The 26,297-nt window shown below is 40.2% G+C and overlaps 2 protein-coding genes across 2 annotated transcripts in view; one reads left to right on the top strand and one right to left on the bottom strand.

Annotated features, from left to right (window-relative positions):
• The window catches only part of NDUFAF2 (NADH:ubiquinone oxidoreductase complex assembly factor 2), a 65,136-nt gene extending 54,734 nt beyond the window's left edge, over positions 1 to 10,402 (top strand). Inside the window, exon 4 of the mRNA XM_042028293.1 lies at positions 10,047 to 10,402. Coding sequence (XP_041884227.1) covers positions 10,047 to 10,304 — 258 coding nt within the window. The 3' untranslated portion in view covers positions 10,305 to 10,402. The remainder of the gene's footprint in view (positions 1 to 10,046) is intronic.
• Positions 10,403 to 11,131: 729 nt separating this feature from the next.
• SMIM15 (small integral membrane protein 15) lies at positions 11,132 to 13,896 on the bottom strand. The gene is made up of 3 exons (XM_042028294.1): positions 13,794 to 13,896; positions 13,624 to 13,680; positions 11,132 to 12,916 (listed from the first exon to the last, which is right to left on the bottom strand). The coding sequence occupies exon 3, from the start codon at positions 12,887 to 12,889 to the stop codon at positions 12,665 to 12,667; it is 225 nt and encodes a 74-aa protein (XP_041884228.1). The 5' UTR covers positions 12,890 to 12,916; positions 13,624 to 13,680; positions 13,794 to 13,896; the 3' UTR covers positions 11,132 to 12,664.
• Between the last annotated feature and the right edge of the window lie 12,401 nt (positions 13,897 to 26,297).

Below are 26,297 nucleotides of genomic sequence, written 5' to 3'. Positions count from 1 at the left end.
TTTTTTACAGTTGGAAATATGCCAAGTCTCAACTCAGTTGTGATAAGGGTGATAACCTGACAAATAAATGCAGATCAAGTTGTTTCTTATGTTCTGCTTAAACATACTCTGTTCCTATGGTAATCAGGGAATCTGTCTTGATATAGAATTCTGGATCATGCCTTCGCCCTGTCTGAGCATGTGTACAGTATGTGTATAGTACATATACTCTGTAATAAAACATGAGAGTCTGTGCTTGAATATGTATATTTTTGCTGTACTGTAGCATCCTGTCATCTGCCCCTTAATATGTATATTGAGAATGATCATATATGGTTGGCTGAGGAAAATCATTACCTTTATTCCTGAGCAGTTCTAAGTTGTATTTTAACCAGTTTAACAAGTGATGAATAACTAGGTTGATTAATACAGTTCTTTATTGTGTATATAGAAAACCAGATGTATGTAGCAAGTGTTTTGGCAAATAGGAAGTGTGTCATTGTCTAGGGACCTTACAGTTTTAAATTAATGAAAATGTTTTAAAGGCTGCTAATACTAAAATAATTTTAATCAAATGCTATTTTGTAGAAGCAGATTTAATAATTTATCACTTTACATGCATATTAGTTCACCTGCTAAGCTTTCATGTTGTCAAAATTTGTTAAGAAAAGTTGTCTTGAGATACAGCGGTTATTTTATAGAAAGGATGCTCCATTCGTGCAAATTATTTCTTTAAGAGGCTATTCTCTTCCATTCTTTGAGCCATAGTCCACCTTCTGTATGGCTCTTCCAAAAATCTGTAAGGTAAATGTAAATGTGCTGTCTTGCATATGCTCCTATCTCCTTCTGACTACAGACTTCTCTATTGACTTTAAACATGGCATCTTTATATTTTGGATTTTTCACATCTTGTTTGGAAAGGAAAGAAAAGATACTCATGGAAGACAGGGAGGAAACCTTGTTTCTTCTGGCCTTTCTGTACCTAAATTATATTTGATTTTTTTTCTTGTTTCAGAGGGCATCAGATTTGTAGAGGCTTTTAAAGAATTCTGCAATCTATAACACAAGGTATCTGAATGTATTTAGAAATCTAACCCTTATTTTCTCCTATAACAGATCTTATAGCTACACACTACTTCTGACAATGTCCTGAGGTTCAAAGGTATCTGAGATACTTGGCACTGTTTAAGGCCATGTCTGTATAATGGAGATAGAAATAGAGTTACAGATTTTCTTGGGGTGTCAGAAAACTAATGAGGAAACTTGCAATTATGGCGATGCTGAGAGAAACTGGTATGGAGAGAAATGTGGTTTATCTCTGAACCCACCAACGTGGTATCCTGCGAGTGATAGATGTGAACCTATAGTAACACATGCCTGTGTACACAGATCTTTGTACTAGATAGCACTTCCCTGTTGATACAGACACTGCTTCCTCTGTAGCACACACTGGGCTGCACAACCACCAATCTCAGTTTGAACTGAAACCTCTCTGTTGGTCTGTATGCATGTGTGTGTTATATTAATATTTCATGGGAAGTAGAGTAGAATTGCATGTTCCTTTAATTAGCATCAAGATCTGAAAATAGTTTGAAAACCACAGTAAATGACTGCTTTTCTTGTGCAGTATGTACTTGTTACACAGTAATAAATTTCAGTGGGTTCTGAATTGCACAGTTGGATAGAAAGTGAAATGTTAAAAAAAATTCTGTGATGACGCCGCCATTCTTTCAAACTATTTCTAGGATTTCCATAATTATCTGTTTTGACAAACTCCTTGTCAAGGGAGGAAAAAACATACTTCAGTGAGTTGTAATAAGCATAAGGTTTCTTCCTCCCACCCCCTGAATTATTACATTGAAATTAAATTCTATTTAGTTCGCACAATGCATACCCACTCTCCCCATTTGTTTGATCGTAAGTATTATTTATTTGAGAGATGGTATGATCAAAAGTACGTTCAGTTATTAGTTTACCCAGAATTCACATTCCTTTCAGGAGAATGGAATGCAGTTTAGAAAAATGCTTTGTTTGACACTGTTGGGATTGCATGTTACAGTTCTGCCTCTGTCTGCTTTCAGATGCTTCAGTTGAGAAGTTGTAAAACGAGAACACTGACAGGGAGATTGTACATTCTTACATAGAGACTAGGGCTTAGCACATGAGTAGTTTACTCCTGAAGCCACCAAAAGCTGCACAGTATGATTTACAGTTTGAGGAAAAAATATTTAAAAAGCAGAGGGATAAACATGTCACTGAGCAAAATATTTCCCACTGTTGTTGTCCAGAATCACAACCAGGATTTGGGCCATATTCAAATAACTTAGGTTGCATTAAATAGCATTTTGCATAGTAAATTACACTTGATTCCAGAGAGGATTATTATTCAGTGCAAAAGGGCAGAAAAACTTGACGATATAAAGAACTTAGATACAAAGACCTTAAATAGAAGGGAGTAGTCATAGAAGTCAATTAAAAAAAAAAAAAATCAAGCATTTGCAGAAGCCATCATCTTTTAGATTTTTTCCTCCTGTTTGTTTTAAATTTCTCTTCAGATTTGAAATATAAGTGCTTGTCAACCTCCACAGAGGTATATTGGGGCACCAATTTGTCCCATTGCTTCCAGGTTGCCCATGATGTAGATTTTAAGGCTGCAGAGCAAAGAGCTGCTGCTGCTCTTCCGTTCCTATCCTTGTGGGAGGGAACGCATGGAGCACTGGCTCTGTGTCCTAATTCACTGACAGCACAGCTGAGTGGGGATGGAGGGCAAAGTGAAGTGTACCAGGAAAAGGGCTGGTACAGAGTACATCATATGCAGATGAAGGGGAAAGCAAGGACCAAACTGAAACTGAGTCACAGCTACAGTTCCTTGTTTACTTTGTGGGGATCAGGGCTATGCATTGCCCTTTATTCAGGGCAGAGTGCAGTGGTGCCAGGCTAGTTTGTGGTTTTTGCTGCTTCTACACAGTTTCATTGGTGATCTTGAATATGTGTGTAGATCTGGACAAATATCTTTGCAGAATTATAAAAATAATTCAGGCACAAACTCCTACTGTCTCCACGTGTTTGTGATATGCTTTATAGTCCAGTGACTCTTTCTTTTGCCTCTTGATATGTGTTCTTGCCAAACACGTGTTACACTGTCGTGCCCTAGAAACTATGTCAGCTCATGCCAGAGATTCTGTAGTTCATAAGTAGTACTACAGTATTTAGCACTGCTTGCCTGCAGATTTAATTTAAACAAAAATTACTGTGAGTTAGAATTAGTATTTAACTGATTTATCTTGGTAGTAATGTGGTATTAGTACTGCATTTGAAACTAGATATTGCAACTGATCAGAGATTTGCTCAAAAACTGAACCTGCATAAAGCAAATCTTACATTGATTTGATTAACGTTTGTTGATTGACCAAAGATATTTAGTGTATGTTCTTTACAAAATTAGCAGTCAGTTGAGTCAGTGTTTGATTTAAATAAGTATTTTAGCTAATCCAGGTAAGGCCTTCTATTTCAAACTTCTCCTCTGTTTTTGCCATGCAGTGACAGCCTTTCATTTACCACATTATTTCTCATTCCCAAGCTGGTACTGCTAAGATCATGTTCAGTTGCTGAGTTTTCAAGACCTGCCCTGGATCAGAACATTCAGTGCTTCCCAAAGATGAGGTCCGCTCTCTGCCTCCTACTCTTGAAATATGATGTAATAGCCAGTTATTTCATCTTGCTTATTTAACTTGTCAAACTGGAAAATGAAGTTTAGTTAACTAGTTTGGTGATATTCTAAAAAATGGTGATACAGCTTAACGTCTAGCATTTTGCCAGAGTTTTAGTTAATTTGACAATGAAGAAAGATTCTGACATTTTAAATTGTCTTACAACAATCAACCTTTTTAATACTATGCTAAAACTATTTTTTAAATTCCATTTGTTATTTTTTAAATTTTTGTCGATTTGTAGGTATGAATTTTTAACAGGCAGCATTCTAAGTTCAAGTTCATTCATGATTCAATCTAGACACAAAATGCAAGTATTCTATGAATATGCACTGTCTACAGTTCAAAGATCATTAATCTGTCCAGCTGTTTCTCAGTTCTGGCATCAAACAGTAACTAGCTAACCCTATTCAAATCAAGTGAAATTATGAGTATTTCAACATATGTATTTAAAGATAACTCGGGAAGTTGAAATAGTTTCTAAGACAACATAAAGAAGCTATTTATTTCTAGTTTATCAATGTACAAACCTATATGAAATGAAATATGATTTTTTTCTCAGAATTACTAATAAATAAAACCCATGTAATTAAAGGGTTAGGTCTAGTGTCTTTAGAAAACCTTCTGGAAAGTGCCAATCTGTTAAAATAACCTTTAAATCATCCCCGTTAGGCACTGTACATTGGTACTGCATGTCTAGCAACCTGCATCCATAGTGCTCCATTCCCAGCTTTGCGCTCAGAAGTTTGAAAATGCTCTGTGGGAGGCAAGTGCTGGTGTTAGTGACGGCTGGCTTGAGGGCCGAGGGGGATACAGTGAGGGAGTAAGAGTAGGGGAGGAGTGGTTCCTCAGGCTGTGGGGTTCAGCAGGTGCTGCAGGATAGAAGGCATTCGGTGCCATTGTTTGCCTGTGGAGAAGTATAGCAACAGGTGTCCAGCCAAGATTGGTCACTACTGAGCTAGACCCCACCTGAAGGAATGAGTGAGTCTGGATAACCCTCTTTTGTGTTCATGACGTTTTCCTTCCAGGAGGAGCTAATTTTATTCATTCTGTAAGGCTACTAGCTTATTCAGGAAGTGGAAAGAAGTTACAATGTGGGAGTCTTTACAAAGAAAAGAACACTGCATTCCAAATATTGATCCTACAAAGCAGGTATTCCAGTAGTCTTGTAGGCATCTAGAATCCTTCGTCTAAATTTTTCTCCTTGTATGGAGTGGAGGCGAATACAATTTCCATGCTGCAGCAGCAACTTTGTGATACAACTCAGCTGCCAGAGTTACGGGAGAGCTTTGAAAAATACATAGTTTGCAACAAAAGTGAAAATTTCATGCCAGTGGCAGGAAATACAGCCCAATGACTTCTGCAGAAACACCCTTGGAAGACAGCAACATGTCTTGGGTTGTGTTGCTACTATGAGCAGGCCATCTTTCATTCTTTGATCATGCAGCTGTTAACCAATACTAAGATGTCAGATTATATGCAGAAGTCAGCAGTTTCTGGATGAAAAGCAGCTGTCTCAAACTCCACAAAGGGCTGCTTGGTATTTCCTTAATAATAATGTTCTTCAAGAAAACCTTAGACATCACTTTCTTAAACTCTGCCTTCCTGAGGAGGGAACACATGCAGCTCCAAATGTTAGAAGCATTAAAAACCTCATACAACTTAAAATAATCACCAAAGCTGGACAACCTGCAGTGAGTAAAATATCTTGGTTTACTTTTCACCTAAAAATAAACTGTAGAACATGTAGTTGGACCTAACTTTTGGCATATCATGTGTATCCTATTCTTGTGTGATGTATGCTGGGACCTGATGCATTTCAAAGTGAACCCCTGCATGTAGGGATTTCAGCTGTTTGAAAATGTGGCTGGATATCTTAAGGCATTTTTTGTTTTTTTAGTTTTGCAGCATAACCCCAGTTCTGAGATTTCTCTTTTAATAAAAGTGTTGAAGGACCTTTCTGATACTCTTAATATGCCATGTACTTCCTGAGAACTGCTGGTTCAAAGGGCTTATATAATTTATTTGTACAAAAAGACAGTGTTGGAAGAACAAGCTAATCTTTAGAAAACTGCAGCTGTCTGGTAGATACTATGTTCTCTGGGTTGGATAGAAAGACTCTATATTTCCCTTAATGGTCAGCACACGTTACATGTTCACGTACTTATATTTTAGCAGAAAACTTACTGGGGGGCAATTTATAGTGAAGATAGCCATCTTATAAAATACTGTGATTCTTCTTGGAGGAGGATAGAAGATAAGTGTTTTGAACCTGACAATGGAACTTAAAAAAAACCACAAACAAACTAACTTTTAGCCCTCAGTTACTTTTTGTAGCAGATCAGAGAGTAAAGGATTGGTTAGCAGTGGAGTCTCAAAGTGAGAATCTATTTGACCCAATTTTTCTAACATGCCAATTGACCCAATATTTCCAATTCATATTTTCTTTAATTTGAGCACAGGATCCCAGTGATTTCAGTGTACGTGTTAGTGGCATGAATTTATTGCCAAAAATGGATGTCTACAGATACTTCATAGTTGAAAAATTTTTGTCCTGGTATGAATTGTATAGAAAATTCTGAGTAAGTCACTTCAGTTTGGGTTTTTTTCTGCATTTACTGATAAAGATAATTTCTTATGTTTTTCTTTTTTCTTTTTTTTTAAGATCCACTTTTTTATTTTACTATATCACAGCTATACTCTGTCCACAGAAAGCTGATTAAAAGAGCCTTATTTGAGTCTGAAAACCAGAGAACAATTATATATCAACATTTAAAATGGACTTGGAGCATCTGGAGTTTGGTTACAGCTTCTCTTACCTGACTATGATAACTTCATGTTGAAGTAATCACTTGAAGAGATTTTAAATTAATAACAGCTGTTCACAGTAAGGAAATTATGTTTGTTTAATAAATAATTTCCTGTTGTTTTAGCAGAGACAATGATGTGGTCTTCAGTTATCATGAAGGTATTTGACCTTGTTTCTTTGTAGTGGTTTAATACAAGCACCATCCACTTGAAATCAATAAGGTCATGGTGGATTTACATAGACGTGTGGTAAACAAAGATAGAATTGAGAGATGCCACAAAGAGATCTTGCTATACTTACTGTTGAAAACTTGAACTTGTTATGCTTGGCAATATTTCTATTTGAGCATGTGAGAATTTTCACCCCTCTTCAGTTTGCAAAGTCGTTTGTGTATTACTTGTGTATTTCCATTCAATATTCCTGTGTGAAGGGTTCTGCCTTTGCTCTGCATATCTGTGAATTTAAGTACAGAGGCAACTAAGAACTAAGAAAGGAGTTATCTTCCATGGTACCTCTAAGATAAGGTATATTGGGTTTGTATGGCCAGGTGTTGGTAGTGGGGCAGCAACAGGGGTGGCTTCTGTGAGAAGCTGCCAAAAGCTTCCTCCATGTCTGGCAGAGACAGTCCCAGCCAGTTCCAGGATGTATGTGGCTCTGGTCAAGGCTGGGCCCATCGGAAATGGTGGTAACGCCTCTCTGATGATATATTTAAGAAGACTTAAAAAAAAGTTTTGTGGAGTTGTAACTGTGCTCAGAGAAGAGCAGGGTGACAGTATGTGAGAGGAAGAGCCCTGCAGACAGCTAGGTCAGGGGAGAAGGAGGGGCAGGAGGTGCTTCAGGCACCAGAGCTGAGGTTCCCCTGCAGCCCATGGTGCAGACCATGGTGAGGCAGCTGTGCCCCTGAGCCCATGGAGATCCACAAGGGAGCAGACCCACGCTGGAGCAGGTGGAGGCCTGCGAGGAGGCTGTGACCCCATGAGAGGCCTGTGCTGGAGCAGGGTCCTGGCAGGGACCTGCAGACCCATGGAGAGGAGCCCATGCTGGAGTAGGTTTCCTGGTAGGACTTGTGACCCTGTGGGGGACCCACACTGGGTCAGGCTGTGCCTGAAGGATTGTTTGGGGTGGACTGTTGCTCATGAGATGGACTCATGGAAGTTCATGGTGAACTGTCTCCCATGGGCAGGATCCCATGGTGGTACAGGAGAAGGACTCCTCTCCCTGAGCAACACCAAGAACACGTGACAACTGGCCATAACCCCCATTCCCTGTCTCCCTGTGCTTGCTAGGGGAAGGAGACAGAGCTGGGAAGGAGGGAGGAGTAGGGGGAAGGTGATTTTAAGATCTTATTTTACTTGTCATCATCCTGTGATAGTATCGAGTCTGTTTTGCCTGTTACAGTATTTTGGTGTGTGATTTCTCATAGTCCTTATCTCGTGAACTCTTCATTGTATTTTCTCTCCCCTGTCCAGCTGTGGAGGGGAGTGACAAGCTTTGGTGGACATCTGGCATCCAGCCATGGTCAACCCACTGTATAAGGTTTTCTTTAAATACTTTAAATACTGTCTTTTAAAGCATTCTTAGGTATTCATAATTGCTATTTCAACTCTTGGTGGTATCACGTGTATTTTAACACCTAAATTCCTGAAATAATGTCATGGTCTTCTGCTCATGGAAAAGGGTACTAACATAGTTTCTCCTTAACTCTTCCCATATACTTGTAATCTGGAGAAAATAATTCAGCCTTTTTCTTCATTCTGGAGGTCATCTCTATCTATCTACATGGATGACTGGAAGGTGATCAGGAGTAGTCAGCATGGATTCACTGCAGATAAATCAAGCTTGACCAACCTGAATGACTTTTATGATGGAACAACTCCCTGGATGGAGGAGGGGAGAGCAGTGGAACCTCAACATCAGCAAGGCTTTTGACACTGTCTCTCACAACACCCTTGTAGGAAAACTGAAGGCGTGTGGACTGGATGAGTGGACAGTGAGGTGGATTGAGAACTGGCTGAATGGCAGAACCCAAAGGATTGTAATCAGTAGCACAGGATTCAGTTGAAGGTCTGTCACTGGTGGTGCCCCCCAAGGTTCAGTACTGGGCCCAGTATTGTTTAACTTATCACCAGTGACTTGGATGAAGGGACAAATGCCTCCTCAGCAAGTTTGCTGCTGACACAAACCCGGGAGGAGTGGCTGATACCCCAGAGTGCTGTGCAGCCCTTCAGAAGGACCTCAACAGGTTGGAGAGATGGGCAGAGAAGAACCATCTGAAATTCAGCAAAGGCAAATGCCAGGCCCTCCACCTGGGGAAGAACAACCCCAGGCACCAGCACAGGCTGGGGCTGACCTGCTGGGGGGCAGCTCTGCAGAGAGGGACCTGGGGGTCCTGGTGGACAACAAGCTGTCCATGAACCTGCAGAGTGTCTGGTGGCCAAGGAGGCCAGTGGGATCCTGGAGGGCACTAGGAAGACCATTGCCAGCAGGTGGAGGGAGGTGATCCTGTGCCTGTACTCAGCCATGGTGAGAACCTCACCTGGTTCTGGGCTCCTCAGGACAAGAGAGACATGGAGCTCCTGGAGCAGGTCCAGCAGAGGGCAACGAAGTTGATTAGCAGCTGGAGTGTCTCTCCTGCAAGGAAAGGCTGAGAGGACTGAGGAAAAGGGGAGAAGAGATGACTGAGAGGGGACCTGATCAATGTCTATCAGTATCTGACGAGAGGGTACCAAGAGGATGGAGCAAAGCTCTGCTCGGTGGTGCCAAGCAACAGGACAAGAGGCAATGGGCAGAAACTGATGCACAGGAGTTCCACCTGAACATGAGGAGGAACTTCTTTACTGTGGGGTTGACCAAGCACTGTAACAGATTGACCAGAGAGGCTGAAGAGTCTTCCTTACTGGAAATAATCAAGCACCATCTGGACACAGTCCTGTGCCCTGGGCTCTGGGATGACCCTGCTGGAGCATGGAGGTTGAATGAGGTTGGACCAAATGACCCACTGCACTATCTTCCAACCTGACCAATCTGTGATTTTATGATTTTAATTATTTATTTTTTAATCTTGCACTAGTAAGACCCCAAAGGTTGCACATCTGTTTCTCCCAAAACTGTACCCCGAGGCACAGATACCTAACACCACAGGCATAGTGAATTACATTAAGAGATGCAAATGATAAATACCTGTAAGTACCAACTCCTATATAGGAAACAATGCAAAAAGTATTATTATTTTCAATGTATTTTTACATTTATTGATGACTGTATTTAATTTCTTAATTTCTTCTTTTTGCTCCAACAGAATAGCGAAGTGGACACTACAATGCAGTTTTGCTTCAACAAGATGATCCAGACATTAAGAACATTCTAAAATAGGGTTGAATTTGCAGTTGTGGGAAACCAATTAATTTTGCCACGTTTTATTTTACTTAAATACCTGAAAATGCAGTTTATAAAATTAAGAAAAGCAATGACTGCTTAAAATGTTTTATTGCAGCACTGTATTGCATTTGCTTCTGACTTACCTAATTATCTTTCTACTGTGTTCTTAGGAGATTCTTAGCAATGAAAATTATAGAGAAGAAATGAAACAGAAAGTCAAGGATGTATCTGAAAAGGATAAGCTGCTTCAGGCCAAGGAATATGAGGAAGGACTTGTTGCTGAACCAAGTCATACTCAGGTCAAAGGCCACGCATCTGCCCCTTACTATGGAAAGAAGGAGCCCTCACAAGACCCCACAAGCACTGCTAATACCTTCCAGCCAGGGGCCTGGATGCCACCAGGCACTGGTAGTAGTCAAAATAAATAAGCAATTTAATGGACAGAATACTGCTAATGGATAAATATTTTAACAGAGAACATACACAGCTGTTATATACAAAAGTGCAATAAAGTAGTATTAAAGCAGTTGCGGGTTTTTTTGCAGAATTATTCGAATAGGCTGAATCATGACAAAGTATTGTAAAATGTTTCGGTTTAGTGAAAAACAGGATGTGTAACTAAGTTTGGTTTTGACAGTTGCTGTTCATCAGGTTACTCTTGAATTCACAGTTAAAAGACTATCTAAATTTTCTTAAAGTCTAAATTGGCTTTTTCTTTGAATAATAATTTAGTTTAAAAACTGTTCTTGATGTAAAAATAGTAGTTAGTACACTTACATTCTCCCAAACCTTGGCCAAGATGTCTCTTAAAAATAAATCCCTTGGCAGTGCCAGTGTGCTTTCCGTTGGCAAGCAGACAGAAAAGTTGATTTCATTAACAGGAATCACTATGACACTGCACTGATTACGCACTGTACTCACTGTAGAGACGTTCTTGTAACTTAAAAACCAGTCAACATATTTCAGTAATGTTTGATGTGCAGACAGCAATCTGCACAGGGTAAAATCAGTTAAACAACATAAAACTGTTATAATAGAAGCTAGAATATTTGATAAAGCTCCTGGAAAATAACACTAGGTGTGGGACAAGGGACTGTCAGGAATATTAAAAAAAAAATTAGTTTTATTCCTGGTGTATCCATGGACTTCCCTAGATGATTAGATCATTTTGGCCATAGTTTAGATACATGAAATGTGCAGATTATTTCCTTAGAGATGATATTTGAGAACTTCAAATAAAAATAGAACCACACAATTTTTTTCAAAAAGTATCAAATTTATTTACGGAGTGTATCCCTCATCAGTTCTCCTCCCTGTGTTTCAAGCTATGTAGGTATCAAAGGTGGAACACATACATATTTGACAACACTTCATACAAAACATGAAGACTTAATCTCACATACTTATAAAATGCCCAAATGTCATATTCTAATAATGCTAGCTTTCACCAACAAAATTGAAATGGGATCAACTTCACATTTACTTAAAGTAATTTCAGTTAGACTCCCCACTTCTGATCCCCCTTGGTGTCAGCCAGCTCTATAGGTCTCTCTTCATTTGAACAATGGTATTAAGGTTTTATTTTTAAACCTGATCAAAGAGTAGCTGCTAGAATGCACAACTCCGTGCTGCTGTTCAGAAATACACAAAATGTAAAATTTTAATGACTGCTACGAGCTCGGCCACCACAGACTATTATTAGAAATTAGGCTTTGAAAAATTAATCCATTCTGTTAAGAAGAGATGAATTGGAAATAAGGTTAAATAATTTTGATGCATTTGCAACACAAACCTGACTTCTTTAACTATTTCAGCATCTTGCAACCTGTAAGGCAGCCAAGTTTCAAGGGCCATAAGAACAAAAATCCCACCTAAACTCCAGTCTTAAAGGTAGCCAGAAGGTTAGCAAGCAGAACTACTGTCACCAGCTTGTGCATCATCCTTGCACAGCCATCTGCTGTAGGTCTCTGGGGAAAAACACTAGGCCACCTGGGTCTTTGGTCTCTCTCCATTTATGCTATTCTTTGAGGCATAAAGACTTTATGAAGGTAAAAACAAATCTGTTACAGGTGGAGTGTTCAGGTGATTGTTAGGGAAGACCAAACAACATAGTACTACATTTTATAGAATGTGAGTGCCTTAAGAGAAATGAAGCTAATAAGAACAAGCAATCTGTTTCCTAGAACCTGGGCTGAAGTTAAAGGCTGTTGATGGCTGGTAGTTCAGGAAACAGGAAAAGCTCAGGTACATTATTTCTGCAGACAAGCACCACCATCAAAGACACTGCAGCAGCCACTATGGGCACACACAGCCATATGCAGTGACCTTAAAAAAAATCAGTCATGTCTGCTATCTAATGCTACAGCTAGCTTGTCTCTACAGCTCTTCTCAAGGTATGCCAAAACTTACATTTCTGTAATCCAGTTTATTCACATTTTCCCCTACATTTGACAATTTTAAGACACTTGTTAAGTCATAGCTTGGCTAAGAGAAAAAAAAAAAAAATCTACCTCCAGAGCCACCCAACAGGTTAGTTTTTTAATTTAACATGCGAATTTAGAAAAGCAATCTCCACTAGAATACAAGTAGTAAATATAGTGACTCTAACAAGTGTCACTTGGGCAAATTTTAACACAAATCAGCAGGAAAAAAAATACACTGGAAGTATTAAATTTCATACTTCAAGAAATAACAGGATCAAGTATCAAAGGACAGTTACAACACAAAATGTAGAAGTATTTCATTTAAAAAGTGGATTATTTGCACAAGGAAGGCCATTTTTGCCCATTTAATCCTTCTTTGTTCGTTTGGCTTTTGCAATGTTCTCCTGGCGTTTCTGTTTCTTCTTTTGCTCTCGTTCCCTGGCCTCAATCATTTTTGCAAGCTTCCATGACAGCGCTGCACTAATTACAAACAGCGGCGTGAGGGCCAAGATCACAGTTGTGAGAAAGCCATAGGGGTCCTTGGCAGCCCACTCCACGATGTACTCAGCCCAAGCCTTAATATCGAACATCTTTTCTGTTTTTCTATTGGGAAAACCCTATGGAATAATAAAAAAAAAATTTATGAGTACTCAGAAAAATAAAGCACACATACACAAGAACCAAACACAAGAAATTACACCTTCACGTGAGGAAGAACTTCTTTATATTGAGGGTGGCTGAGCACTGGAACAGGTTGCTCAGGGAGGTCATGGAGTCTCCCTCTGGAGATATTCAAAGCCCACTTCGACAGGTTCCTGTGTCACCTGCTCTAGGTGACCCTGCCTTGGCAGTTCGGTTGGACTGGATGATCCCCAGAGGTCCCTTCCAACCCTAACGATTCTCTGATTTTAATATAAGTTGTCATTGTTCACTATCAAAGGACAAGACCATTTTTGCTGGAAATTAAAAGCAGTGCATAGTATGTGAAAGGATAATACAAAGCATTGACCCTACGTTAAAGTTCAGTGCTTATAGAATAATTAGGCATTTAATCCAACAGAGCTGCAAATGCTGCCAAGAATACACTCTAAATGGAAAAAAAGTGCGGTTTGCGGTTCTCTGGAAGTGAAGGAGAGGCAGTCTCGTTGGTTCATCTCTCTGTAGGTTTCACTACAGAGGAGGCGAGGGAGCCCCGGCAGTGCTTTGGGTACTGAACTGGCGGCAGTCGGGCAGCCCAGCCCACCGCAGCGCCTCCGTGGCGAACGGCCCGACCGCCCCCCTCCGTGCCTCCCGCCCCGCCCCGCCCCGGCCGGCACCGCCTCACCTGCGGCCCCGGGCACCCTCCGGGCCTGCCGAGCGGCGGAAGGGCGAGCCGAGCTGCCTGCGGAGAGAACACACGGGCCGTGAGGGGACGGCGATGCCCCCCGCCGCCGGCGCCCCCCGCCCGAGCCGCGCTCCCGGGGCCGCCCCCCGCCCGCCGCTGCCCCGCGGTACCGCGGCCCTGGAGGGCTCCGGGATTCCGAGCGGAAACAGGAAGGAGGCGCCCGCCCCGCCCAGCCCGGCCGGGCGGGAGCGGGGAGCAGAGCCCGCCCGCCGCGGGGGCTGGAGCGGCCCGGCCGCGCCCCGGCCGCAGCTGCGTCTGCCCGAGCCCCGCCCGGAGCCTCCGCGGGGCGGGCGCTTCCGCGACGAGGAGCGGAGGAGCTCGTCAGTCCATTAAGAAAAGAGCTGCAAGCCGGGAAGAAGGCGTTTCCGAGGTACCCGGATGCGCAGTTCACGACGTGGGATACCCTGTGGAAGCTGGAATGCCGCTCGCACCAGAGCTGGGAGCCCCGTGGTGTCTCCGTGCGCTCGCCCCTTTTGGGGCCGCTCGGGTGTGAGGAACGATCAGGATGAGACCGCGGGTACCTTGCCACTACTTCGGCAAGATACCACCTGTATGTCCTGGTCCTTTAGAGACTACTGACCCGCTCGGGTGGGCACACCGTGGCTGTTCCCGGGGCTACGTGGCCGTACAGGAGCCGCTGTCTGTTGCACTGCTCCCCACTGGCCTGACGTCAGCAAAAATAGTTAGCTGATCTCGGCTTATTCTGAGCCTTTAATATGCTCATACTGAAAAATCAATCAAAAAATGTCATCTGTTGCACCAAGCCTTCCCTTCTCCCTTTGCACAGACACACAGATGTGAATAGCAGCTTCATTATGTTTCCAGTGCAAAGGGTAGATTAGGATATTAGCTTAATACATGAGAGGATCTTGCAATCACTCAAATTGTATTGATCAATTCAGGATCAGTTCTCTGTACTATACCAACAAATGCCACCACAGCATTCTGCTTTCATATACCTTTTCTTTATGTGAATATTTATGTTATTTCAAGGACGGAAAACAGGCAACTAAAAATATATTTTATTAGAGAGTTATTGACAGGACACCTGACTAATAATCTAAATTGCTTGTATATCGAATGCAATTTTTTGCTATGTGGAAAATTGCATTATTTGTGCATTTTTATTCAAAAAGTGTGTGTCGTGTTCAGTCTGTTGTAATATCTTTTGAGGATAGGATAGGACAGGACAGGATACGATACGATACGATACTCCTTTTGAAACGCACCTACAAGCATTATCTGGTACAACTGCCTGACCACTTCAGGGCTGGCCAAGGATACAGCATGTTGTTAAGAACTGCACCCTGAGGAACACCGCTGGTGGCTGGTCACCAGCCAGATGCAGCCCCAGTCACTGCACCCCTCTGAGCTCTGCCCTTCAGCCAGGTCTTCACTCAGCACACCGTGAACCTGCTCATCCCACAGCTGGGCAGATGTCCAGAGGTGACTACTGTGAGAGGCAGTATCAGAAGTCTTAATCCAAGATTAATAAGAATCCTTAATCCTTCCTAAATCCAGGAAAACTACATCCACCTCCTTCCTTCACCCACGAGGCAGGTGACCTTGCCATAGAAGGGTATCAAATGAGTTAAACAGGGCTTTCCTTTTGTGAAACTGTGTTGACTCTGCCTGATGATTGCATTGTTCTTTAAGTGTCTTTAAGTCTTTCAACTGCAGCCAGTGTGATCTCCATAATTTTTCCAGATACTGAGTTTAGACCAACAGGTCTTCCTGGATCTTCCCTCATGCCCTTTTTGTAAATTGTGCTGATGTTGGCTAGCTTCCAGTCCAGGACCCCCAAAGACTCCAAGATCTTTGGTAGCTATCTGTACATGTATCTCTGTACTTGTGTTACTCAGCCATTTATGTGAGCATTAAAACTCTAGAGAAGTTATGGGTCCCCATTTGGTCTGTAGTTTGTAAATCTTAGCAAAATATAACAACTTCAATTTACTGGATCTTAGATACTGTTTCTGAGATGTTGTATGTAATAGTATCGCAATAAGACGTTTTTGTGTGCTGTGTAGCTAAGTTAAAAGTAGGTGGGCCATTACGTAAGTATATCCTATTTCTGGTAAAATTGCGTACTCGGCAAGAGGGGACACAGTTACATTTCTGATGCTTGAATGAAAAATTCAGATACATCTTCCAAAATAAGCACTGACTTAGCAGCTATATGCAAGCTTTTTAATATAACCACTGCAAAATTAATTTCCAGTTCCAGTCTTTCACATAATAGAAGTTGTCTCATCTGTCTGTCTTTCAATGTCTTTTCTGCCTTATTGTTTTAAAGAGGAAAAGTACCTTATTCATTGTGGCAGGGAAGAAATAAAAGGCAGGGATTTTAAATTCACTTTTCCTATAAAACAGATCTTACGTAATTACTTTTCCAGCTGTCCTTCTCCCCCTAATAGCTTATGAAGCTATTCACTGGTGATACTGGCAAAGTAGTAAAAGTCTTGTACACAATAATTTTGCTCCTTTTAAGATCTGTGAAAACACATGGCTAGGTAGAGAAGACAGGCCCAGACTACCACCATGACTGAAAGTTGCAGTGCATCTTTAATCGGAATGAAGAGAGGTTATGGGAATGCTACCAGATGGGGAGGCTTCATTTGTGGCTTGCACGTTACCAAATTCAGAATAATTCAACCATGAGGCCATGGTAGATCAGGATACTTGTTTTGGTTTTCTGAATTCATCAGCTGTTGTACTTTAGGTAGTCAAAGAGAGAAGAGAAATTTCAGCATTAACTACAACTTGCAAAAAACAGCACAACCCTTAGTATACCATCAGAGTGCTTTAAAAGACCACATTAAGCATGTGTTTATGTTAACTGTAGTTTTGTCACTGAATTGCTACTTTGCAAGTCTGCACTTTCTTTTACATCTAATCTAGAATTCCTTTAAATGACCCTGTTATTTTATTTATAGTCATGTATGTGCCTGAGTGTATTTTAAGACAGTCATTAATTTTGTATCTGTCAGGGAAGGATCCACTGATGAAAGATCATAAAGAGTGAGTAGGCAGAGAAATGGAAACAGCACTCAAAAAATCCAGAAATAATAAAATAAGATACAATGCTGGGAATGTAATACAGACATGTAAAATGGGAGAGTTACTTCCGTGAAAGCAACACACCAACAGTGTGAAGGGTCACAACAACAGTGACTGAAGGGTCTGTGAAGTGTTTGGTTGTGTGTGGTGAAGACAAGCTTTGAGTAAATGTATTCATTTCACTCAGATGTGTTGACATGTATCAGTAGTCCAGAATCTTCCTGCTAAATATATAAGGAAGCTGCTAAATATTTCACTCAGTGAAATCTCAAGCTACCCTTCTATCATTTGTACAGTCTGAGGATAAACTAGTTCCTTGAAGCTAATTTTTTTCTACATACAGCATGAATTCTTCAGTAAACCTTATGTATATTTATTAATGTTCTGGGCATGGTGTACTCCACTTGCTGAATATCTCTGTTTCTAGAAGACCTAGGTGGAATTCTTGTGCCATTACACAATGGTGGGTTTTTTTAGAGTTTTATAAAGTAAATAGACTATTTATTTTTTTCTCCAGCCTGTTAAATATCTAAGCTGTGAAAGTTTTATTGGCAGGTTTTTGACCATGTATGATACATTCACAGTATGTGCCAGCCAATAAACATTCTGATTTTTACAATTGTACTTAAGCCAACAAAACTCCTTTGCAGCACTGGGGATTAAGGATTCTTTTTCTGCTACAAATCTTTGAGAACTTTGGTGTTTCATGTTTAAGTGGATTTGCAGTCTATTCTGTAAATTGCATGATCAACCCCAAATATTTGTAGTTTGGCTATCATTCCTAACAGTTAGGTCTGAGTATCTGAGACAAAAGTAGTGAAAATCATGATTAATATTGCTGCTGTACTTAATTCACTTCAAACAACCCTTATAAATTGTTCTACTCCTATATATATTCAAGGACAAGACATGTTGGGATAGTGCATTATCCATAGGTTAACATGCTGCATGCTTTTGTATCCTTAGAAGGTAACAGAACATACATTTCTTTAATATTTGATTAAAGAATGATCAAATGCTTCTGTACTCTAAGTGGATTAATTTATGTAATGGCATTGTTTTTACTACTTTTGTAATAAATAACTGAAGAACTAAAGTGTATCATGCCTTACTCTAGCCTTCGTTTGTCCCCACTATAGGTCTTATTACAGTTCAAAAAGGAAAAAGAATTATCTAAGATAGATAAAGCAGCTATTTGACATCTTTTCCTCTCCTGGATCATTAGTCCATTCTGTTATGGTCACGACTGATGCAGGTAATAACTGACTTCTAGAACTGTGGATTATTTTAAAGGGAAGGTGAGAAAAAAAATTATTATCAATACAGCTTTATAAATTCTCAGAGCTTTTCCCAGAGGTAGTTTAGTGTAGCAGGTCAGATAAGAAATGAGAATCAGAGGATAATATACCAGCTGTGACAGTATGCCTGGGCTGATTTGCAAAATTTTAGCCATCGCCACAAAAGTCTCACCTACATTTGAACAAAGTTGAAAAACTGGAGAAAGATTGGTACCTCTGAACAGGCCCTCCACAATGCAAGTCATTCTCTGAAGCTGCCTGCTTAGGCTCACAGACCATGGAGGGCCCTATGGACTGAGGATTAAACACCTCAGTGAAATGCCAAATTGAAGTGCAGGGAACACAAACCGAACAGCTTATCTTCCAGTGAATCAGCTCCATGTATAGTAGGTGCTAATATTTATTCACCTTCTTAAAATACTTTGAGGTTCTTGAATTAGTTGAACTTTTAGGATTCAGGTTTTCCTTGATTTTGTAGAAGCTTGAGTTTAACAAGCAATTTATGTCTATTTTAAAGCTATGTGCAAGTAAGGGTTTTAAACACAGCCTTTTCAAGTTCAAGGAGTGGAGTTTCATTTCTAAAACTTCTTCTCTTTATGGTCTTACTCTATTCCTGTTTATAGAGGTTGGTATTTCTGGTGTGCAGCTAGACATCTCAAAAATGTGTACAACTGAGTTTATTTTTGTGGCTTGTTCAGCAGATAAGACAAAATTGACAAGAGTAATTGACATTTAAGTCTTCAATGACATCCCTTTTTAACATAACCGACATACACTGTAAGGTAGGACACTTAGAGTGTACGTAAGTCCCTTGTACGTTCTGAGAACTAGAGAACAGGAACCACGCTTCTGTCTAACCATCACATTTCATCATGGGCGAGCTGAGCATGGTTATTGTTTTCATAGTTTCTTTCCGAGAGCAGTAAGAAGTAACAATACTGTTTCATAAAGTGTTACAGCTGCTTTCTGCAGGTCACACTGTCCCTAACTGGAGCTGAAAAATGTCCCAGGGTAGTGTCTGCAGCAACCTCTTTTCTTGAATCATCATGATCTGCATATTACATAAGAATGAGTTCCTGATACCTCAGTAATAATAATTGTGCTGTTTACTGTTTCAGTACTCTGAAGTGTTCATTAGATAGTCAGAGTACATCTCACAGGTGTTCTACTGTCTTTGCTAAATTCAGGTTCAAATAATACATTTTCCTCAACAAAATTCCTTTTCACAACTCTAGTGATTTTGATTCCATTCTTACAGGGCACAGGTAATCCAGGGTAAAAGTGAAGTTGGAGGCTCTTATAATAGGATATGATTTAATGAGTCAGGACTGCTGTAATAGCAAGGCACCCTAATGCTAATTCCTTACTCATTTTTGTGCAACTAGACCTTATATGCTACTGTGTGTTCTACAGCTGTCGTTTTCCATCTGAACATGGCAGTACCTTTCTTTTGTTTATGCGTGTTTATACAGTTTGCACTTTTTATAAAGTGCTGTGATCTCTCTGCTGCTGAAAGACACTGTATAAATCTTCAGTATTGATAATGAGAGCCCATTTCAGAATTAACTTAGAAAAGTAGTATATGCATGAGTTACTGAGATTTGAAAGACAGCCAGCATTGTTGGCTGCTTCCTGCTCTATCTTATATGGCAAGAAACTGTTGTCAGTGGAAGTGGGAGTCTGTACCTTATATGAATTCTTAGCTCTGTGGAATGGAATGCTTTAGCAATCTGTAGCATTATGTGTACATCCCTCCTGCCTTCTGCTAGTCAGTAAAGGAGTCTTTAGCAAAACAAAAATTCTAATATTCTAATAATAGTTATCATGCTAGAATTAAAACACCTAAAGTTAAAAGCTTTTCAGCTCATTCTTAGCAAAGAAGAATGATTAAACATAAAGAAACATCCCCACAATTAGTGTATTTAAAGATCAGCAAGTCTTGATGCTGATTTTGTTGTCTGAAGCACCTCAGCCTCATGATCAGATATTTAAATGGTAACTGCATGCTCAAAAGATAATCAGAAAAGAAAAGTAATTCCACTACTGTGGAATTTGTACTCATTTATTTCTTCCTCAGATTATAGGAAATAATGTTCTTATAAGAGCCTTCACAGCTGAGAAATCTCACTAACATAAATTTACCTTTATCATAACACTAGGGGTCAGTTTTTCAAATGTAAAAATGTATGTTCTTGAAATTGAATTGTTCATGACACACTTACCAGTTTGGGTAGATGTCAGCTTCTCTGTCCTTGCCAGTGCCAGGTCCACTCCTAAGTTTCAAACATATGCAGTATTCTTTTAGAATACTATCGCTAAGCTAAACTTGTGTTACCTAGATTGTCACCAAATACGGTAGCATTCATCTGATTTGTTTAGAATCAGCTCGATAGAGTAGCTTGCAAAGCTCAGACGGCCAAAAGCTGCTGTCGGATGTTTCACCCTGCAACAAAATCAGGTGCTTTCCCCTCAATTTTTTCTCCATTCTAAGGCATAGAAGAGCAGTAGATTCAAACACTCATCTGACTTCTTGGTAGCAGAAATTCTATATAAGAGGTCAGGTACTTTTAAAGGTAGAGCTATTCCTTGATGTACTCATGATTTTTAAGAGCTCTACCCACAGGACTAGCATGGGAATTTACTCCAAATCCTCCAAGGGATCCCTGCCATACCGAGCAGGAAGCAGCGAGGGCAGGCCACCTTAAGGACAGGTGAGCCAGGGGTGAAAGCAGGCGGGACACGGGCAAGGATGCAGTCCCACAGTATCTGAGCACAAAGAGCAGAGGAGGTCTAGTGGTGGCATCAAGGCTCAGCTCACAGATCAGACCACCAGACAAGCCTGTAGTGATGAGACAGTCCAAGATCAAGCCAGAATATCAAGTGACCAGGTCAGGATCAGAGCCAAGAGCCCAGAAGGTGGAAGACCAAAGAGACTGAGAGCAAGAGCCTGAGCTTAGAAGCAGCTCTACAGCAAAAGTGGACAGGACCCCACTTCCTACAACTTTTTGTCACACCACTCTTTCTGGGCACACCTCTGACTGAAGGTCACAGAGCTGCATGAAGCCAGTGGTGAGCTTGAGCCTTAGGCAGCTAAATCATAGAATCAGAGAAACAGAGAATATCTCCAGTTGGAAGGAAGCTAGCAGGATCTTTGAGCCCAACTCCCTGCTCTTCGCAGGACTGCTTAAAACTAAACCTAATGATGACTAAAAGCATCATCCATGTGTTCCTTGAACTCTGGAAGGCATTTTGCCATGATCACTTCCCTGGGGAGTCTGTTCAAGTGACTGGCCACCCTCTCAGTGAAGAACCATTTCCTAATGTCCAATCTGAACTTTTCCTTAATGCAGCTTGTTTCCATTTCCTTGTGTCCTATCTCTGGGGACCAGAGAGAGCAGATAAGGACCATCCCCTCCACTGCTCTCCTGGAGGAAGTTGTAGGCTGCCAGGAGGTCACCCCTCACCCTTGTCTTCTCCAAGCCAAAGAAGACAAGTGAAATCAGCTGCTGGTCCTAAGTCTTACCCTCAGGATCTTTCACCATCATGTCCACTCTCCTCTGGACATGCTCTAATGGTTTGATGTCCCTCATATATTGAGGTGTGCAAAATTTCAAACAGTACTTGAGGTGAGGCCACAGTTCCTGGAGAAGAGGTGTACTTGGGGCCGTAATAAAGCTTGGTATTCCAACTGCAGCTCTATTTAATCTCAGTTGCCTTCCTTTTAATTTGTCTAGAAAAAAAATGAAGATCCATACCAGTAGTTTTGGCCACAGTAAGATGAACTGTTCTGCCCATAGCTGATATAAGTTGATAGCTTTGGCCAGTAACAATGGGGACCAGCTTTTTATGTGAGGGACCACCACTCATCTGGATTTATGTTTGTAATTGCTCTCTAACAGTTGTGTTGAAATTACCTGGTTTAGAAACATGCTTGAGATAACCTGTTTATGGTGTTTTTAAGATTAACTGCATAATTTTAGAGAACTGGGTGAGGAAACAATTACATATGCACTAATGCTGGTAGGCCTTTAGGGGAGGCAACCACTTAATTGAAACCGACTGTGGCTAGATCAGAATGTATGAAATATCTGTACATATTTCATGCTCTAAAAATCCTGGGTTTGAAAATTAAGACTAGAAATTATCTTCTGAGTGGATTAGTCTTATCACAAGCTATTGTGTGAAACTGTGTCTTCTAATACTTTTGATAAACTCATCAAATTCAACCTCTAAATTAATTTTTCTTGTTGGAGGGTTTCTGCAGAATTTCTTTATTTTGAAGGTTTTTACCATTTAAATTTCTGATCTGATTTATTTATGGCTAGTTTATAAATTGGTTGGTTGGTTGGTTTTTATGCCAGCATCATCCTCTAGGTTCACAGAGTCACAGAATGGTTGAGGTTGTAAGGGACCTCAGGATCATCTAGTCCAACTTGAGCAAGGGTCACCTAAAGCAAGATGCTCAAGACCATATCCAGCAGGGTTTTGAGCATCTCCAAGGGTGGAGACTCCACAACGTCCCTGGCTGCCATCGCAGTAAGAAAGTTTTTTCTTACATTGGAAGGGAATTTCCTGATCCATGTTCATTGCTGCTGGTCCTGCCTTCGGGCACCAAAGGGAAGAGTCTGGCTACATCTTCTCTGCACCCCTTCTATTCCACCCGCCAGCTATCCGTACAGACTGATAAGATCCCTCTGAGCATTCTCCTCTCCAGACTGATCAGTGCTGGCTCGTGCATCCTTGCTTCGCATGATAAATACTCCAAGCCCTTAATGATCTTTGTATATATTTGCTGGGCTTACTTTGATCTCCTTGTCTCACTTGGACAGGGGAAAGTAGAACTGAACACAACACTCCAGATACCCAATTTTGTCATCAAGACTTTACTTTTTATGCCAGACTTATGAATGAAGAAAATGAAAAACCACAGATTATCAAGGTTAATCCATTCAACTAGGAAAATTTTAACTTTATTTTTCATCACTAAATGTTGCCACCTACCATTTCTTTACCTGCAATGAGCCCTATTTTTAAGCAATTTCTTTTGCTTACAGAATTCCTTTTGTTTAAAAACATTGTGTTGGTTAATATGTATATTTCCTAAATTGTAATTCATGTCTTCTTCTCTCATTAAAAAATGTTGTAACTAATTAAAAGCTAAATAACTTATTAACAGGAACAGAGAAAGTATGAATGATTTTAGAAATTTTTAAAGAAGTTTTACTAGACGTCCCAAAGTCAAAAATTAGATGATACAGTCTAATTTACTCTATTTAGAGAGAAGATTAAAGCCACTCTTTCAGAAATAATATATATCAAGAAAGGGAAAACTAAGCATTAATTCTTATTCTAAGGCAGAAGATAAGAATTACAGAAAGGTGGTAAGACAAGGAAGCAGATGAGCTTATAGCCAGCAGAGTTCAAGATAACTGGGATGTTTGATTATATCTTCTTCTAGTGAAAGAATTGGTCCAGGAAGGGTTGAAATATTTAGTAAATATTTAGTAAATATTTATTATCTACAACGGGTCAAGAGCCTTGTTTATGGCCTAATATATATGTACACTTATTTAGTAAAGGATAGGACAGATTTACATACCTCAAAAGGACCCTTTTACAGGGAAAGAATGATTCTACAAAAAAGCTGATTCAAAGAAATCTCATAGCCAGAATCAAACAGCATGTGGACTAGGTGGCCTCAGGGGATTTAATATATTACATATTTAGTGAATATTCTATTAAATTGAAACCAGTGGTCCTAGTGATAACAATGCCCACTGATGATGGCACCTAAAGAAAATTTTTGTGTCCTATACATAGTTTTTATTTCCAATTAGAAAACATAATGTTAACACTATTGCTTTTGAAACAGTGTTAGTCAATAGTATGTTACATTGTGTAATGATCCTCCAGATTAAGAAACAGGACTTTTTTGTGAGGCTGTTTCATTTCATTTCCCAACAATGATATCTTTCATCTAGCTTGGATGATGAGGTAGGTGTTCATGCTCTGTGTCATACCTCTCCAAGTTGTTTATTCTGTTATTGTACACATTATATAATGCTGGCTGGAGAAAGCCAAGGGCTATGGCATCCTTTTTGAATGGAAGTGTTTCATGATGTGTTTGAAGACTATGATTCAGCCTAGCCTTTTATATCATGTGGATACTGAATTACCTGCTCTCACATTTCAAGACTCCCTCAGCCTAATATGACACAATGCCCTTGATTCTGAGACTTGCCAGTGAGCTGTGATTAACAAAGTAACACCTGGATGACTAGGGCTATTTTTACATTCAAAGTTTTGCTTCAATTCTGTCCTTAAATTTTATGCTTTTTCCTCCAATTTGCTTCTGAAAGGGAAGCCTTTTCTTCCCTGCTCCCATCAGGCATGCATTATAGCAGACAATGTGCTTTCTCCAAGGAGAGATTTCACTTCATCAAAAATACCAAGGAAATATTCCAAAAACCAGAAGGCACAGTTTTTCCTGCTCTGATTTAAAAGCATTTTTCACATTAGTCACAGTCCTTTTCAAGACAGGGAGAAGCATGGCCCCTAGTTTTCATTCTTAAAACATTTTGAACCAATCAAGTATATTTATGCTCAGTCCTCAAGTTTAACTTTTCTGTGCTTCTTGTGTTTATTTAATTGCTCAAACATTTCTACAGGAAATTTTGCTCTCCCTGTTTTGGAACAGAGAACAGAAAGATATGTGAATTCTGGTGGTTCCCACAAACTGCTCCAAGCACTGGAAAGATCAGCCCTCAGACTCATTGGTCAGATGAAGGATATTCATGACTCCTAGTCCAGTTCTGCCTTGCTCATGAATTTCCTGTTGACTTCACTGGAAAGAGAAAGAAAATGACATTGAGGAGCATAATGCAAATTGTATACTCACAAAATCATTGCTTCCATCAGTCTAGGAGAGGCAGGCATTGAATTGTTGGGCTTTTTTGAAAGCTGCAGCTCTAATTTATACCATAGGAGAACCTGCATAAAAAAGAAGTTGAAGGCAGAGGAGAGGGCTGTGTGAATTGCTTAGAGATGATTTCTGATTTTCATGTTGGGCAAGTGCTTTACAAAATGCCTGTGCCTCAGGGAGCCAATAAATTAAAACAGATGCACATAACCAAGACAGGTAGAATGTGTAGGAGGACTTCTTCTTTGCACTGCACTTTCCTCAAAAAGTACTGAATACTTGTGTCCCAATCCCCTGTACCAGGGATTCAGATTAGATCCCTTAATGCTGGCAGTGGCTGACCAGTGAGGAGATATTCTCAGGTGATATTTTCTTTCTTTAACATTCTGGTGGTGCCAGAGAAGTATAAAACAGCTTGGAACTGCGGATTGGGGTGCCATAATGGTGAGTTTGTTGATTCCTTCATAGGAAATACCTATATTAATATTCCCATAAATCATAGGTAGAAAAATGTGTGTAGGTTAAATATCACCACTTTGCTGCCATGTACTTGGTATTTGCCCTTTGGGGACAAATCAGCAATCCTTCCTAAGAGGTGCTGATAAGCTACACACAATCAATTCTGATTTTTTTTTCAGAAATCTTCAGTCCTGATTCCAGTCTGTTTACTGGAAACAACTTTTAAAAGACTGTGACTTTCAATCAGCTATAGGCTGTGAAAAACTATTGAAAAAATTTATTGAAAACAAAAAGTTTATTGAATGCAACATAGTAAATGCAAATGTAACAAGTTACTGATTTCATGAAATGGTACAAGTTTGGTGTTCACTTAAAACTAGTTTTTTGTTATCTGTCCTTTGGTTTTTTGAAACGCTGGGCAGTTCAATACTGTGCTCAGTAAGCATGGAAAGCACATGAGGTTCTGACATTTACCTTCTACATTTGGGTGCATCACTTCATTCACCATCTCTGAAATATTTTCTTGTAGGCAGGTTGCACTTTGATCTTGGTTGCAGTTCTTATATAATTGGTGTTCAGTACAGAAACTTCTGTGATTGTAGCTTAGCCAGGAGTTCTCCCATGGCCCCACTTCTTTTCTAGCTGGGGAAGTCTGTAGCGAGAATGCTATAAAATGGTATGTGCCGATGTGTTATTAAAGCTCTAATTTTAGTAATGTACAAAGTAGGAAATGTCAAACTTATTTTCACAGGTGTCTCTTCTGTCATTTTTCACTTTTACACCATAATAGGGTATTGAATTGCATAATCCCAAAACTTCAGGTACCAAGATGTAGCATACCACAGTCAAAACTGAGCTGCACTGTTGTCTGTAATGAG

The sequence above is a fragment of the Corvus kubaryi genome, unplaced genomic scaffold, assembly GCF_017639235.1.
Source record: "Corvus kubaryi isolate FWS band 111438036 unplaced genomic scaffold, C.kubaryi_AGA036_p1.0 37308, whole genome shotgun sequence".
NCBI classification, from domain to species: domain Eukaryota; kingdom Metazoa; phylum Chordata; class Aves; order Passeriformes; family Corvidae; genus Corvus; species Corvus kubaryi.
The sequence above is the reverse complement of the archived record's forward strand: the minus strand, read 5'-3'. Positions and strand labels throughout refer to the sequence as shown.

Coding starts and splice junctions, on each gene's coding strand:
- SMIM15 (XM_042028294.1), bottom strand. CDS start 12,889: ATGTTCGATATTAAGGCTTGGGCTGAGTACATCGTGGAGTGGGCTGCC.